This window comes from Equus asinus, chromosome 24 (genome assembly GCF_041296235.1).
Source record: "Equus asinus isolate D_3611 breed Donkey chromosome 24, EquAss-T2T_v2, whole genome shotgun sequence".
Classification (NCBI taxonomy): domain Eukaryota; kingdom Metazoa; phylum Chordata; class Mammalia; order Perissodactyla; family Equidae; genus Equus; species Equus asinus.
The window spans coordinates 28,123,416-28,141,264 of NC_091813.1; the positions used below are offsets into that span (position 1 = coordinate 28,123,416).

The 17,849-nt window shown below is 41.5% G+C and overlaps 1 protein-coding gene across 1 annotated transcript in view; it reads right to left on the reverse strand.

The window, feature by feature from the left end:
* The window catches only part of MDN1 (midasin AAA ATPase 1), a 162,033-nt gene extending 148,784 nt beyond the window's left edge, over positions 1 to 13,249 (reverse strand). The window contains exon 1 of the mRNA XM_014866691.3: positions 12,905 to 13,249. Within this exon, the coding sequence (XP_014722177.3) occupies positions 12,905 to 13,006 (102 nt within the window). The 5' untranslated portion in view covers positions 13,007 to 13,249. The remainder of the gene's footprint in view (positions 1 to 12,904) is intronic.
* Positions 13,250 to 17,849: the final 4,600 nt, after the last annotated feature.

The following is a 17,849-nucleotide window of genomic DNA, read 5'->3' on the forward strand; positions in this document are numbered from 1 at the left end:
TATACCATATCTTCTTTATCCAATCATCAGTTTCTGGGCATGTAGGTTGGTTCCATGTCTTGGCTATTGTAAATAATGCTGTGATGAACATAGGGGTGCAAGGGACTCTTGGGATTTCTGATTTCAGGTTCTTAGGATAGATACCCAGTAATGGGATGGCTGGGTCATAGGGTATTTCTATTTTTAACTTTTTGAGAAATCTCCATACTGTTTTCCATAGTGGCTGTACCAGTTTGCATTCCCACCAACAGTGTATGAGGGTTCCTTTTTCTCCACAACCTCTCCAACATTTATCGCTTTTGGTTTTGGATGTTTTTGCCAATCTAACGGGTGTAAGGTGATATCTTAGTGTAGTTTTGATTTGCATTTCCCTGATGATTAGCGATGATGAACATCTTTTCATGTGTCTATTGGCCATATTTATATCTTCTTTTGAGAAATGTCTGTTCATGTCCTCTGCCCATTTTTTGATCGGGTTGTTTGTTTTTTTGTTGTTAAGCCGTGTGAGTTCTTTGTATATTATGGAGATTAACCCTTTGTCGGATAAGTGGCTTGTAAATATTTTTTCCCAATTAGTGAGCTGTTTTTTTGTTTCAATCCTGTTTTCCCTTGCCTTGAAGAAGCTCTTTAGTCTGATGAAGTCCCATTTGTTTATTCTTTCTATTGTTTCCTTCAGCTGAGGAGTTATAGTGTCCGAAAAGATTCTTTTCAAACTGATGTCAAAGAGTGTACTGCCTATATTCTCTTCTAGAAGACTTATTGTTTCCGGCCTAATCTTTAGGTCTTTGATCCATTTTGAGTTTATTTTGGTGTGTGGTGAAAAAGAATGGTCAATTTTCAATCTTTTGCATGTGGCTGTCCAGTTTTCCCAGCACCATTTGTTGAAGGGACTTTCCTTTCTCCATTGTAGGCCCTCTGCTCCTTTGTCAAAGATTAGCTGTCCATAGATGTGTGGTTTTATCTCTGGGCTTTCAATTCTGTTCCATTGATCTGTGCACCTGTTTTTGTACCAGTACCATGCTGTTTTGATCACTGTAGCTTTGTAGTATGTTTTGAAATTGGGGATTGTGATTCCGCCGGCTTTGTTTTTCTTGCTCAGGATCGCTTTAGCAATTCGCGGTCTTTTGTTGCCCCATATGAATTTTAGGATTCTTTCTTCAATTTCTGTGAAGAATGTTCTTGGGATTCTGATTGGGATAGCATTGAATCTGTAGATTGCTTTAGGTAGTATGGACATTTCTACCAAATGAATTTTAAAAAGCACTATTGCCCTAGACATGTTATACAAATGGATACTCTTGGGGTGGGAAAAAACTCTCCAGCGAGAATATCATTTAATGAACTTTTACTTCAAAAGGTAATCTGGAAAACTGTATTAGAGAAAATAGATATTTAACTTTTCATTTTATTTTATTTTTTAAAGATTGGCACCTGACCTAACAATTGTTGCCAATCTTTTTTTTTCCTTCTTCTCCCCAAAGCCCCCCAGTACATAGTTGTACATTCTAGTTGTGAGTGCCTTTGGTTGTGCTATGTGGGATGCTGCCTCTGCTTGTGCCATGTCCACGCCCAGGATCTGAACCAGCGAAACTCTGGGCCACCGAAGCAGAGCGCATGAACTTAACTACCTGGCCACAGGGCTGGTCTCAATATTTAACTTTTTAAAAATCAACTTTATTGAGATATAATTTACATACAATAAAATGCACCCATTTAAAGTATAGTCTGATGAGTTTTGACATATGTATACATCCATGTATACCACCAGCCCAATTCAAGCATCCAACCCAAAGTTCCCTCATGTTCCTCTGCAGTCAACCGCCTCACCCTAGGCAACCAATGATCTCATTTTATGACCACAGATTAGACTTACCTATTCTAGAATTTTATGTAAACAGAATTATACAATATGTACTCTTTTCTGTCTAGCTTCTTTTGCTCAGTATTATGCTTACAGCAATCATCCATATAGTTGTATGTTTTAATATTTATTGCATTTTATTACTGACCAGTTTTTCACTGTATGAATATACCACAACTTGTTTATCCATTCACATGTTGATAGATATTTTCACTGTTTCCAGCTATCATCAACAAAGCTCCTATGGACATACATGTACACAAGACTTATGGACGTATTTTCATTACTTTTAATCTTTTTCATTACCTAAGAATAAGACTGCTGGGTCATATGATAACTGTACGGTTAACTGGATAATAAATTTTAATGTTAAATTTAAAATTTTTTAAAGAAATTTTCAATGTTTAACTTCAAAAGAAACTTTTTTCCAAAGTAGTTGTACCATTTTATCTCCCTACCAGCAATGTTGCAGAGCTCCAGGTGCTACATAACTTCACCAACACATGCTATTGTCAGTCTTTTTTTTAGGAAGATTAGCCCTGAGCTAACTGCTGCCAATCCTCCTCTTTTTGCTGAGGAAGACTGGCCCTGAGCTAACATCCGTGCCCATCTTCCTCTAGTTTATGTGGGACACCTACCAGAGCATGGCCTACCAAGGGGTACCAAGTCCTCACCTGGGATCGGAACCGGAGGTGGGATTTGCCAGAACGTGAGCACTTAACTGCTGTGCCACCAGGGTGACCCTATTGTCAGTCTTAATTTTAGCCATTCTAGTGGAGATGGGTAGTATCAGGTGCTTTTATTTGGATTTCCCTGATGACCAAAGATATGGAGAATTTTTTCAAGTGTTTAATGGCCATTGATTTATCTTTTGTGATGTGTTTATTCAAGTCTTTTACCCATTTTTAAATTGGGTTGTTCCTGTATTAGCTTTGATGCTAGCTATAGGTTTTTGTAGATGCCCTGTATCAGCTTGAGGAATTCTGTTCTATTTCTAGCTTGTTTTAGTCCTATTCTTGGCTTGTTTTTGTCTATTTCTTGAGTGGGCTTTGGTAGTCTGTATTCTTCAAACGTTCTCTTCCTCTGTCTAATTTATTGGCATAAAATTGTTCAGACGAGTCATTTAACTTTTTACTCTTTTTAGAATCTGTAATGGTGGCCCTCTTTTATTCCTAGTAGTTTGGATTTTTCCCTTTTCTTCTTAATCCAGTCCTTCCAAAGAATTAGCTTCTGGTTTCAATGGATTGCTCTATTGTTTGCCTATTTTCTATTTAGTTAATTTCTACTCTTACCTTTATTATTTTCTTCTTCTGCTTATTTTGGGTTTAATTTCCTCTTCCTTTCCTAATTTCCCAAAGTTAAAGCTTAAGAAATATCATTAATTTCAAACCTTTCTTTCCTAATACAAGAATTTAATGTTACAAATTTCCCTGTAAATACTGCTTTAGCTGCGTTCCACAAATTGTTTAAATTATCAGTCAGCTCAAAATATTTTCTGATTCTCCCAATGATTTATTCTTTAATCATCAGTTTCTTTTAATTTTGTTCTTTAATTTCTAACATTAGAGATTTCTCCTGCTATCTTTTGGGAGTTTTTTCCCCCTAATTTAATTCCACTGGGGTCACTGAATATACCTTGTATGATTTTAATTCTCCTAAATTTATTGAGACTTATTTAATGGCCTAGCATATGATCTATCCTGGTGAATGTTCCAGATGTGCAGAACATGTATTCTTCAGTTACTGGGCACAGCACTCTATAAATGTCAATTAGGTCAGGTTTGTTGATAGTGGTATTCAAGTCTTCTGCATCCTTACTGATTTTCTGCATTTGTTCTATCAATTACTAAGGATAAGGTATTAAAATCTCCAATTAGAATTATGAATTAGTCTATTTTTCCTTTTCCATCACTTCTTGATTCATGCATTTTGATATTCTGTTATTAGGTGCACAAATATTTATAGTTTCTTTCTTAATTTCCACTACTGACATTTGGGGCTGGATAATTCCTTTTTGTGGGGGCTCTCCTGTGCATTCTAAGTGTTTAGCAGCATCCCTGGCCTCTGCACATTAGCTGCCAGTAGCTCCCCCACTACCAAGTGTGACAACCAAAAACGTTTCCAGATTTGCCCCCAACTGAGAACCTCCGAGCTGGATAAAAGAATACTTCAAACAAAAAAAGAAAACAAGGTTGACATAAAATAAAGTTTCTTAGGAATTAAAAAATAGACCCAGCCCTGATGGCCAGGTGGTTAAAGTCCGGCAGACCCTGCTTCGGCTGCCTGGGTTTGGTTTCCAGGTATGAAACCACACCACTCATCTGCTGGTAGCCATGCTGTGGCAGCGGCTCACATAGAAGAACCGTAAGGACTTACAACTAGAAGATACAACTATGTACTGGGGCTTTGAGGAAGAAAAAAAATTAATTAAAAAATAAAACAACAACACTTCATATACCATTTTAGAAAGCTTGAATTTTGATGTATAAAAGCAGAAGATAGACTCAGATCTGTCTTATTAATCTTAATTATATTAAATGACCAGAATGGAGAATCTATAAAGAAGAAAAGTAAGGTAGTGGTTGCATAGGGGAGGGGAGGGAGCACAGTGCCTGGGAGTAATAGCTAAAGGTATGAGGGCTTCTTCTGAAGTAATGAAAACGTTCCAAAACAGACTGTGGTGACATTTGCACAGATGTGTGACCACAGCAAAAACCACTGAACTGTACACTTAAATAGATGAATTATACGGTATGTAAATTATATCTCAATAAAGCTGCTTTTAAAAATTATTATGATAACATGGAAGCAACCCAAGTGCCCACTGACTGATGAATGGATAAAGAAGATGTGGGGTGTGTACACACACACACACACACACACACACACACACACACCCCACAATGGAATACTACTCAGCCAGAAAAAAGACAAAATTGTCCCACTTGCAACAACATGGATGGAACTTGAGGGTATTTTGTTAAGCGAAATAAGCCAGACAGAGAAAGACAAACACCACAGGATTTCACTCTATGTGGAAGATAAACAAATACATGGACAAAGAGAACTGATTAATGGTTATCAGAGGGGAAAACGGTTGGGGGGTAGGCATAAGGGGTAAAGGGTTACACATATATGGTGACTGACAAATAATAACGTATAACTGAAATTTCACAATGTTATAAACTATTATGACCTCAATAAAATAAAAAAATAGCATCAAAAAAATTATTACTATAGCTGTGAAAGATGACATGAGTGAAGCAACATTAAAATATAGCTGGAGCAGCCATTTCAGAGGAATTGCCTTGCATGTCTTATTTTCTTTATCTTCCAAACAGGACTAAACCTCTAACATTCCAAGAAGTCAGTAAGGACAAGAATATGCTATTTGTAAGGACTGATGAAACTGGACTCAGCTATGACTGAATCGCTAACCAATCAATGAAGTACAAGTCTAGCCTTTTGCCTGGTGACTGAATCTCAAGCCCATCTGTGAAGTACAAACCTTGCCTTACCTCATCTGGCACAAATAAACTCTTCTTTAATTTAACTTAGCTCATCTTCCTCCCTTTTTCTCAAAAAAACCTTGAGCCCTTCTCCTGCAGTAAGGACACTATTTGGCTTTCTACCTGAATCTGTGCACCCCAAACTGTAATTCTTTGATCTCAAATAAATAGTTTGTCTCTTAAACTGGTTTGTTTTTGTAGGCTGATATACGGCGTCAGAAAGTAGGACCTGAAACAATCTCACCTTCTCACTTTCTCGGATCAGCATCTCCTGAAAACATACTCAGTACCAACACAAGGCCCATTGTGTGCTCACTGCTTCCACGGACCACCAGCTCCTCCAATCATGAGCCTGCCAAGGTTCTGACTTCCCTCCCTTTTGGCGAGGTCATTGCTTCTCTTCGGGATTCTGGGGGCAAAAGCTCAATCTGAAACCAGGAAACATTTTCTCCAGGTCTTCTCAAAGCTTTTGCTGTTTGGAAGAGTTTCCTTGTTTGAGCCACCTCACTGTGTGGCTCACAGTTATGGCCTTCTGGAAGGGTTTCTCTGTCTGAGCCAGCAACGGCTACTGCTGTCTGAGGGTTTATTCACTGTCTGGTCAGTGCTCAATTTCTGTCTTTTGTGTTGTTTGTCCAAACAGCTGTAGCCAGTGGCTCAGAAGCACAGGTAACAACCTAAGGCTTGCAACTGGTGTCTCTTTGTCTGCCCATGCTTTAACATGGGAATTTCGTCTTCTAAAAGTTCCTGAGAAGTTCCTCCCCGGAGAATTCCAGCTAGTTTCATGTTTAAGAACTACAATCCTTCCTCTTATAAATTTTTGTCCAGATGGACCAAAAATACCAAAAATGATTTAAAATTACAGTGGCCATTTTGGGGCTCCTTTGAGTTTCCCAAACGTTTTTGTGCACTAGTTTTGAGAACCTTGTACCAGACAATTTGAATGCAATAGTTAATTTCTAAAAAATCAAGCAAGCCACCTACCAGCAAACCTGCTTAAAAACTACGGTCTCAGAAGCTATAAATGTTTACAAATAACAGCAATCTTATTACGCTTGTTTCAAGTCCTGAGAGCTTGGCTTGGTGACCATCAGGGTGGGGGGGGGGGGGCCAAGATATGGCTGGAGAGAAACGTGGGTTGAAACTCTTTTGCAGCTAGGGTCTGACCAAACTGCTGCCAGCCTCAGGGAAATTATATTGGCCATTAGAAGGAACGTTCGAATTAGATAAGATCATTTAATGGGACTGGCCTGGTGGCGCAGCGGTTACGTTCGCACGTTCCGCTTCTTGGTAGCCTGGGGTTTGCCAGTTCAGATCCTGGGTGCGGACATGGCACTGCTTAGCAAAAGCCATGCTGTGGTAGGCATCCCATATATAAAAAAAAGTAGAGGAAGATGGGCACAGATGTTAGCTCAGGGCCAGTCTTCCTCAGCAAAAAGAGGAGGATTGGCAGCAGTTACCTCAGGGCTAATCTTCCTCAAAAAATAAATAAATAAATAAATAAGTAAGTAAGTAAAACATTTTGCTATTTTTGACAAACTTCCCAAAATCAAATTCTAAATGAAGTCTTGCTGACCCGGAAATAACTCTGAGGTTTTCCAGGGGGTCCCTGCAACACCTTATCTCAAAAGAATTTGTTTTCTTTTCCTATAGAAAGGGAGATATTAAACTAAGTAGGCTTATTTGGAATATTAAATCACACGGGAAGCATTGTCAAATAAAGGATGATAAACCTTCTTACGTTATATTGCGTGGGTGAATGTTATTAACATAAGTGTTCTGGGACCGGCCTGGTGGTGCAGCAGTTAAGTGTGCACGTTCTGCTTCGGTGGCCTGGGGTTCGCCAGTTCTGATCCCGGGTGTGGACATGGCATTGTTTGGCACGCCATGCTGTGATAGGCATCCCACATATAAAGTAGAGGAAGATAGGCACGATGTTAGCTCAGGGCCAGTCTTCCTCAGCAAAAAGAGGATGACTGGCAGCAGTTAGCTCAGGGCTAATCTTCCTCAAAAAAAACACACATAAGTGTTCTAAAAATTATATAACATTCCTAGAATTCTGATATGTCTTGGTATAACTATCAGTCAGTCATAATTATAATCACTATCTTAAAATGCATGTCATAAAGATAAGCAAGTTTCTTTGCCAATTGCATTATAACGTTAAGTCTTTTGTTGTCCACAGACAGTAATTCTTTTACTCTGATGCTTTTGCAAAAATGTCTCATCTTCAGAGAGATTCATGGAAAGGATTCTGACACTTACTTTAGAATACAGGTTTCTGATAAACTTTCACATTATAAAACTGAACTTGGGGGGCCTGGCCCTGTGGTCAAGTGGTTAAGTTCCCGCGCTCCACTCCAGAAGCCCAGGGTTTCATCAATTTGGATCCTGGGCGCAGACCTAGCACTGCTCATCAAGCCAGGCTGAGGCATTGCCTCACAGAGCACAATCAGAGGCACCTACGGCCAGAATATACAACTATGTACTGCGGAGCTTCGGCAAGAAGAAGAAAAAAAAGATTGGCGACAGATGTTAGCTCAGGGTCAATCTTTAAAAAAAAAAAAACTGAACTGGGTAAGAAATGACAAAATTCTACCTTATTTTCTTCCTCTTTCTTGGAAAAAGAATATCTGATCTGCATCTCCCAATCTATTACAAAAGGGAGAAAACTTTCTTGACTATTGGGTTTGTCATCACAAGCCTCATCTTGTACAGAAATCTAGAGAATCCTTTGGTACATTTAATTATCAATCTCTCTGCTATTCCTCCCCTAATTCCTTGTGCTGTCTAGAACTTCTCACCTAACCAAGTGAACTTCCAGAGATTTAAGAGGTAACATTTATAACTGCTGTAAATATCTCTTGTTTTACTTGGGTAAACACCTCTGGCAACACAGAACGAGAAATCAGGCACAAGCTGAATGGTTAAATGCAGTAACATCCTGTGGTTCTTTGATCTCTTTAGCTGGGTGCCCTCAGGCACTGCCTCCTAGTTCAGCTCTAAGCTCCATTTTCAATTTTTTTTTTTTTTGAGGAAGATTGGCCCTGAGGTAACATCTGCCGCCAATCCTCCCCTTTTCGCTGAAGAAGACTGGCCCTGCGCTAACATCCGTGCCCATCTTCCTCTATTTTATGTAGGATGCCTACCACAGCATGGCTTGCCAAGCAGTGCCATGTCCACACCCAGGATCCAAACCAGCAAACCCCAGGCCGCAGAAGCGGAATGTGTGAACTTAACCCCTGCGCCACCAGGCCGGCCCCTATTCTCCATTTTGAACTTAGCATTTTGCTTGTTATTACAGGAATTCTTGTTGCTGTAAAACTTTGTCTCCTCTGCATAGCTCAATGTTACAAAAACACCACTCAGATAATGGTCACTCAGCGCACTGAAATGATTACTACGGTTTATGAAACTTCACGTGAGAAACTTCAAGGAACTGCAGAAGATGTTTACCCTTAAAAGAACTTGACAACAGAGCCTTCCTCTGCTCTGGCACTCTTGTTCCTCAAATGCAGCCTAAAAGCTCCAAAGGAAACTGCTTTCCCTCCTACATGGGACATGACATACCAAGAATGAGACTTCCTGGTGACGAGGGACTGACAATGCTTTGACAGCTGATCGGCAAGGCTTTCCAGTGTTTGATCAGTGATGCTTTCAGAGAAAGATCTTGATCAAAAGGAGAAAATGAAAGATGACATGAGTGGAGCCACATTAAAACAGAGCTGGAACAGCTATTTCAGAAGAACTGCCTTGCATGTCTTGTTTTCTTTATCTTCCAAACTGGACCAAACCAACACTCCAAGAAGTCAGTAAGCACAAGAATATGCTGTTTGCAAGGACTGAAGAAACTGGGCTTTACTTATGACTGAATCGCTAACCAATCAATGAAGTACAAGTCTAGCCTCTTGCCTAATGACTGAATCTCAATTCAATCTATGAAGTACAAACCTAGCCTTACCTCCTCTAGTACCAAGGAACTCTTTTTTAACACAACTTACCTCATCCTCCACCCTTTTCCCCATAAAAGCCTTTGACCTCTCTGCCACAATAAGGACACTATTGGGTTTCTACCCGAATCTGTGCTCCCCAAACTGCAATTCTTTGATCCCAAATACATGTTTTGCCTATTAAACTGGTTTCTACTTCTGTAGATTGACACAGCTCACATTGATTATTTACTATGTGCCAGGCACTGTGGTAAGCTCCTCATATGCATTTTCTAGATCTCACAACAATCTTATTTATAGCAATAACAATAGCAACGACTCTTGTATACGGCACTTACTATATTCTAGGCATCTAATCCTCACAGCAACCCATAAAGTAGCTAACATTATCCCCATTTTACAGATAAGGAAACTGAAAAGGAAAAAAAGAGTTAAAGTCACAAGGCCAGCAGCAGAACCGGGAATCCATGTCACAGAGTCTGGCTCCAGAGTCCCTGCTTTTAACTACTCCCTGTAACTATTTAGCAGCTACCATAGGCAATATATCAAGAAAGTGAGACTTAGGGGGAGTTAAGTAACTTGTCCAAGGCCCCAAAAGCAATTAAGTAAAAGAGAATGGATCTGATCTTCAGCCATATTTCAGTTCCAGTACCCAAGCATGCTCTTAAGCACTCTGCTCTTCCTGAAAATAGAGTCATCAAGGAGGTAAAGATGTGTGATATTATGGCTTATAATAATACATATTTGGTCTTCAACCCCATTTGTAGCAGACTTCCTAAAACCCTTGGAATTTCCTGTGATGCAAGTGAGAAAGGTGCCTTCTGTTATGTTAATGAAGTGAATTTTGGAAAGCACCAAAGGATGGGGGCTGGTTGCCAGGAGAACCAACCATCTGATTAGAGTTGGAACTTTCAGTCCTAACTCCCTGACCTCTGGGGAGGGGAGAGAGGCTGGAGATTGAGTTCAATGGCCCAAGATTTAATCAATCATGCCTATGTAATGAAGCCTCCATAAAAACCCAAAGGACATGGCTCTGAGAGCTTTCAGGGTGGTGACAGTAGGGTCCCTGGAGAGGGCATGGAAGCACTGCACCTCTTCCCAGATACCTTGCCCTATGTTTCTCTTCCATCTGGCAGTTCCTGAATAATAAACCAGTGATCTAATAAGTAAAATGTTTCTCTGGGTTCTGTGAGTGACTCTAGCAAATTATCGAACCCATGGAGGGGGTTGTTTGAACCTCCATCTACAGCCATTTGGTCAGAAACACAAGTAACAACATGCATTTGTGATTGGTGTCTGAAGTTGTGGGGTAGGGCAATATTGTAGAACTGAGCCCTTAACCAGTGGGATCTGATGCTATGTGCAGGGAGATAGGGGCCGAACTGAGTTAAACTGTAGAACACCCACCTGGTGTCCGAGAATTGCTTGGTGGTGCTGGAAAATCCACGCACTGGAATTGGGAGACAGAAATGTAGGATGGCAGTGGTAGTAGACATGAAGAGGAAGGAAGAGATTCAATACTAAGGAAGTAAAATCAGGAGGACTTGGCTATATGTGAAGGAAAAGGAGTGAAGAGTTGAGGACACTCAGTTCTCTCTAAGTGACTGACTAGAGAGAGGGTGGTGCCACCAGAGATGAAGAACACAGAAGGAAAGACAATTCTAAAAAATTCTTATTTCAGATCCCAAGCTCCAATGAGAATCAACGTTTTATAAGTCTTTGGTGTCGAATAAAAATAATGTTGTTTCCAAATAAAGGAGAAAAATAGACAACACAATCAACTCTTCTCTGAGCAAAAAGTTTGAAATTATTACTGAAAATGGAAAGAAACAAACCTGAAAGACATCTCTGACACTGGATAGAATTGGACAGACAATGGGAGGCAAAGGCAAGAGAGAAGCAAAGGCATCCTAATCTCCTTAATTCAACTGAACTTTTTAATAGCTTTTGAGTCCAGCAGCATTCCTAGACAGTCTGAGAATCCATGAGGGGTTCTCACACTTTAGTGTCACATTCCTAAAATCTTATCTAATAAGGACTACGAACCATTTCCCCACCCTACTCCCAAAACATAAACACCAATTTTGCATCCAATTACAGTGGTGGGGAATCATAAATCTCTTGTTGCTGGTTCATGATCCCTAGATTCAGAACCCTGTTCTAAATTCTAAAGCTCACTTATAGAAAAATATCTCTAGTAACAATACATAATTCAGGAGGCGGTCACTACAAGCTCAGCTCATATAAACTGATTATCTCTTTCCTTAGTCCAGCCCACCAAAAATCAGTTTTCTTTCTAGACCTCCCCGTTTGTGTTAGTGACTCCCTTTACCGGAGGCTCACAGGCCAGAAGCCCCAGGGGATGTCTTCGACTTCTCCCTGAGCTTTGCTTCACACGTTCAATTTGTTATTACCAAAAAGAACTGCCTCTTATGTTAGTGCCCTGCTGCTCCAGACCCAAAATACTGCCGCTGCTTCCTAAGCAATGGGATATATATGTAGACAATCCATTCGTGACTGAATAAGTTCTAGATATTGGAGTTAGGGGGAAAAATAATTTCTACTCTCAAGAAGCTCATAGAGGGGCTGGCCCCGTGGCCGAGTGGTTAAGTTCCAGCACTCTGCTGTAGGCGGCCCAGTGTTTCGTTGGTTCGAATCCTGGGCGTGGACATGGCACTGCTCATCAAACCACGCTGAGGCAGCGTCCCACATGCCACAACTAGAAGGACCCACAACGAATATACAACTATGTACTGGGGGGCTTTGGGGAGAAAAAGGAAAAAATAAAAAAAAATCTTTAAAAAAAAAAGAAAGAAGCTCATAGATATTGGGAGTGGGGAAGCATAAAGTAGGAAATTAAAATGCAAAGTGAAAAGTGCCTGATAAGGGTCCTCAACTCAGATGGGGAATAGGAAGTCAACGAGAGAAGACTCTTAAAAGGCCAAAGACCCATCTCCCAGAAAACTAATTCACCTCATAATTCCTATGGTTAATATCATACAGTTAGCACTAGCTGTCTTGCCCTCCTCTTCAGGTTTTTCCTGTGTTTATGAACTGTCTCCAAAAATAGACGCTAAATTCTCTGGAGGCAGAGACCGTAGCGGATCTGTCTCCTCACAGTGCCACCCTGTGCCTTACTCACAGCAAGAACGCAATCAGTACTCGTCAATGGGCCGAAAAAGAAGGGACGGGACAGAAAAGAAAACATTCACCCAAACTATCAGGGGTGGCCGGACTCGGCACACTTGGGTAATACACATGTCAAAAGGGCAGACATGCAACCTCAATTACAGTAAAACAAACTACATTTCTTTCCGAAGGCCGCGTCTGCCACACGCAGTCCAGAGCGCTGCGTGGAGGTAAGTCGGTGGAGAGGAAGAGGGAAGCGACCCCCAGGTAAAAACAAAAGGCTCCTTCCAATCTCCTCAAACACGCGCGGACGCCTCCGCCAGTGGCCAGCCCTGAGGAGGGGGCCAGAGTGACAAGTCGCCGCTTGTCTCCCGCCTTAAAGCAGCGCGTCTCCGCACAGAGCCGCAGCGTGCGTGCGGAGGCGGGCCGGGCGCTCTCTCTCTCCCTCCTTGTCTTACCTGCTTGGACAAGAACCTGCCTAGCTCGCTGCGGCTCTTCTCGTTCTTCGCAGCGATTAACCGCAGCGGCGCAGCCGCCACCTCCAGCAGGAGATGCTCCATGACCGCGGGTCCTCCGCCCGGGGCGCCCACCAGCGCTCCCTGCCTCGACCAGAGCCGCCGAGCCGCTGAGGTCCCCACGCCGGACCTGCCACCAACTACGCCCCCAGGAAAACTGGCCGCCGCTGCTCCACAGACACCGGGAAAGCTGCGACACACGTGGGGGAGCACGCGGCGCAATGCGTCATCAGCCCGCGATGGCGACGGCAGGACGGCCGCAGCCCCACCCCCTCGGCAGCGGAAACGCCGAGTGTCACTACCGCTCCAATTCCGGGAGGGGAAGCGAGACAGAGATATTGCGTTCCGGGTCCAAGGCGTGCCGTGATGGAAGGTCCTGGAGACGACGCATGGCGGGACAGAGAGACAGAGGATTCCACTAGGCTGGAGAAGCGAGGGAGCCCCAAGGGGCGTGTGATCTTCAGCCCATCATGCCTCCCTCCGCCGCAACACGCAAAAAGATCGTATATCTAAAAAAAGTAGATTCGCCTCCTCAGACCCAGCAATTCTCCTAGCCTATGGAAATTCGCATACGAGTGTGACTAGCACACCCCTTGCAACCTTCTTAACATAAGTATTGGAAATAAGTGTTCCAAAATAAGTTTCTGTACTGACGTGGGCAGATCTCTAACAGGCAATGTTACTATAATTCAATCTTTTTAAACTGTATTTGAATTTGAATTTTTTCCTAGAGTTTGAATGTTTGTTTCTAGAGAAACTCTAACTCAAGTGCAGAACTTCCAGAACGAGTAAACTGTGAAAATGGAGCAGAAAACATTTCCAAATAATATTTTTTTAATTTCCAAGAAGATTGAGAGGGTTCCCTGAGGGCATAGCACAATGGATGAAAAGTGACCCACTCTTGGGAAGTTACTCATTTTTTCCCTGGTTATCTCCCATGTATATATGAAGGATACATGTTAATAAACTTGTGTGTTTTTCTCTTGTTAATCAGTCTTTTATTACAGAGATCTCAGCCAAGAACTTAGAAAGGTAGAGAGAATATTATTTTTCCTTCCCAAACACCCTTTCTAAGGAATCTGTTGAAAGAGGTGCCCATCTTTATGAGGGTATAAACCCAGGAAAAGGAAGACATGGGATCTGAGAAATGAGATATTCAACACAAAGAAAAATGTAAAAAGAATACTCAGAATAACTGTTAAGAGAAATCCCAAGACTTTCAGCTGGGTAGCAGCAGAAAATTAACAGCTCTTGAGTAACTAAATAGATAGGTAGATCAATGGATGCCCGGGTTTGGGAGTAGAAGAGACGATTGACTGCAAACAACCATGAGGCAACATTTTTGGGTGACGGAAACATTCTAACACTAGTTTGTGGTGATGGTGGCACAACTCTTTAAATTTATGAAAATAATTGAATTGCACACTTTCAACAGATAAATTTTATGGTATGTGAATTATACCTCAAGAAAGCTCTATAACTAACAATAATAGTAATCAGCAAGGCATAGGGTGTGTGATCAAACAAGATTGGCAATATACTGATAATTATTGAAACTGAATGCTGGGAAAGGGGAGTTAGTTGTACTCTTCTTTCGACTTTTGTGTATGTTTGAAAATTTTCCATAATAAAAGGTAAAATAGGGGCCGGACTGGTGGCACAGCAGTCAAGTTTGCACATTCTGCTTCGGCGGCCTGGGGTTCGCTGGTTCATATCCTGAGTGTGGAGCTACACACAGCTTGTCAAGCCATGCTGTGGCAGGTGTCCCACATATAAAGTAGAGGAAGATGGACATGGATGTTAGCTCAGGGCCAGTCTTCCTCAGCAAAGAAGAGGAGGATTGGCAGCAGATGTTAGCTCAGGGCTAATCTTCCTCAAAAAACTAAAACAAAATAAAAGGTAAAATATTATTTTTTAAAATACTACTAGGGTCATGCCAAAAGGACTCAAGTACTAAAGGGTCTGCTACCCCAAAATATGCCACTTAGACATGAAGGAGTTCAGGACATGCCACCTCAAAATATGCCACTTTGGCATATTGATTATTTTGAGCTAAAGGCACTTTAAAAACAGCAGATGCAAAAAGGGCTCTCTGACCCCCCCTCTTCCTACCTAAAGACAGGCCATAAAATTTCCCATAAGAAATGTACAAGGAATAAAAGAACATTGTTATCTCCAGGGATTGGTAATTGACACAAAAGTGGATCTGTACAAACTTACTAAAGAACCCTTATCTTGCACTGGTTTCCCCTTCATATATCTCCTAGTCTCTTCCCTGCAATTTACTGCCCCTAGCCCAAACCCCTTTTGTCTTATCATTTCTTCACAAAAGTATTGCTTCTTTGTCTGGAAGATATATTTCTTGAGCTGAAGGCAATTGAGAAGCAGCAGATACAAAGGCTCTCTGCCTTTCTCCTATTTGCCTAAAAGCACCATATAAAGTTGTAAAAATTGGGGCCAGCCCCGTGGCCGAGTGGTTAAGTTCGAGCGCTCCGCTGTGGCAGCCCAGGGTTCGGATCCCGGGCGCGGACATGGCACCACTCATCAGGCCACGCTGAGGTAGTGTCCCACATCCCACAACTAGAAGGATGTGCAACTAAGATATACAACTGTGTACGGGGGGGTTTGGGGAGATAAAGCAGAAAAAAAAAAGTTGGCAACAGTTGTTAGCCCAGGTGCCAATCTTTAAAAAAAAAAATTTGTAAAAGTATCCCCCCTCGCCTCTCTACCAGGCAGGACAGCCATTAATCACTGGAGACAACTCTAGACCTTTATCAGCCCTGCGATGGCATCAGAGGAAAGTACGTAACAAACCTCCTCACTAAAACTAGCCCTTATCTATCATTAGTTTCCCCCATATGGTTGCCTTCACACAATGTGCCACCCCTAGAAGCTCAAAGTTCTTTTCCTTTGTCTTGTCACTTGTCAACAAATAAGAGGCATAAACTGCAAGAGAAGCAAAAAGTTTATTTGGGGTCTCAAGAATTGCAATTTGGAAAACACAGATTTGAATAGAAACTCGAATGTGCTCTATTTACAGGAGAGGGGCTCAGGCTTTTAAGGGAAAAGGGAGGAAAATGAGGTAAATTGTATTAAAAAGAGTTCATCAGTGCCAGATGAGGTAAGACTAGGTTTGTAATTCATAGATTGGCTTGAGATTCGGTCATCAGGCAAAAGACTAGATTCGTACTCCATCGATTGGTTAGCAGTTCGGCCATCGGCAAAGTTCAGTTTCATCAGTCCTTACAAACAGGATATTCTTGTTCTTACTGACTTCTTGGATTGTTGGAGGTTTGGTACAGTTTAGAAGATAAGGAAAACAAGACATGCAAGGCAATTCCTCTGAAATGGCTGCTCTGGCTCTATTCTAATATGGCTCCAGTCATGTGATCTTTCACATACTTCTCTAAAATTCTTTGTGTGTGTGAGGAAGATTGGCCCTGAACTAACTAACATCTGTTGCCAATCTTCCGATCTTTTTTTGCTTGAGGAAGATTGTCACTGAGCTAACATCAGTGCCAATCTTCCTCTATTCTGTATGAGGGATGCCGCCACAGCATGAGGAGCCATGTGTAGGTCAACACCCAGGATCCAAACCCACAAACCCCCTGCTGCCCCTAGCCTCCCCCAACTGTGACTGCCGAAGCGGAGTGCTGGAGCTTAACCACTAAGCCACTGGGCTGGCCCTATTGTTTTTTTTTTTTTTTAAGATGCTATATAAGCCCAAATTCTAGCAACCTGTCTGAGTTACTTATTGCTAAGTGCTACCATGTGTATGCATGGTGCATATGTTAATAAACTTCTATTTTCCTCTTGTTAATCTGTCTTTTGTTAGTCTGATTTACAGGGCCCAAGCAAGAAAACCCAAAATGAGTAGAGGAAAAGATTTCTTTCCCTCCCTTACAGTACCAACTTAAAGAAGCTCCCACTGACAAAGATGGTGCAATTTGAGCTTCAATAAGGCTAACAATTGCAATGAATTGAAACCTGTTATATATGTTTAAGTCCAAGAATATGTAATAATACTTTTAAAAATTGGTCATGTCTGGAGAGCAAAAAATCAATCTTGTAAGCTGGTAAATAAAGGGAAGATATCAAAAATTTATCTTGCCTTTCATATATGAATTGTACTACTCAGGCAACCAAATAGAAGATGATGAGAAGTGTCTCTTCATAAAAATATTCTTGTTAATGTAAAAAAGAATTGACAGAGTTAGCATGTCACCGTTTCCCAACCTCCAATTAATTGATCCAATCATTAAGTATCAATGGCTGTTGACGTCACAAAAGGAGCAAAAAAACTGACTTTAGGTGGCTCCTGATGAAAGAACATGATATATACCACCTATAGTTGTGTCAAAAGGATCAAATCTCTGAATCCAGATGCCAATTTGCAGGAAATAAAGAGCACAAAGGAATGTGTTAAACTTCACCATGAATATGTAATCAGCAAAACCTAAACTGTTGGGAGATTCTACAGGTCAAAAGCAAAAGTTTTTCAAGAGATAAATTTAAAAGAAAAGAAAAGTATGGGAGGGGAAACTGCATATTAGAAGAGACTTCTGTGGACTGAGTCTTTGTATCCCCCATCATTCATAAATTGAAGCCCTAATCCCCAGTGTAACGGTATTTGGAGGTGGGGCCTTCGGGAGGTAGTTAGGTATAGGTGAAGTCATGAGGGCAGAGTCTCCATAATGAAATCAGTACCCTTACAAGAAAAGGAAGAAACCGGAGCCCCCTCTCTCTGTGTCATGAGAGGATGCAGCAAGAAGGCAGCTGTCTGCAAAGCAGGAAGAGGGCCCTCACCAGACACTGAATCTGCTGGCACCTTGATCTTAGACTTCCCAGACTCCAGGACTGTACCAAATAAATGTCTGTTGTATAAGCC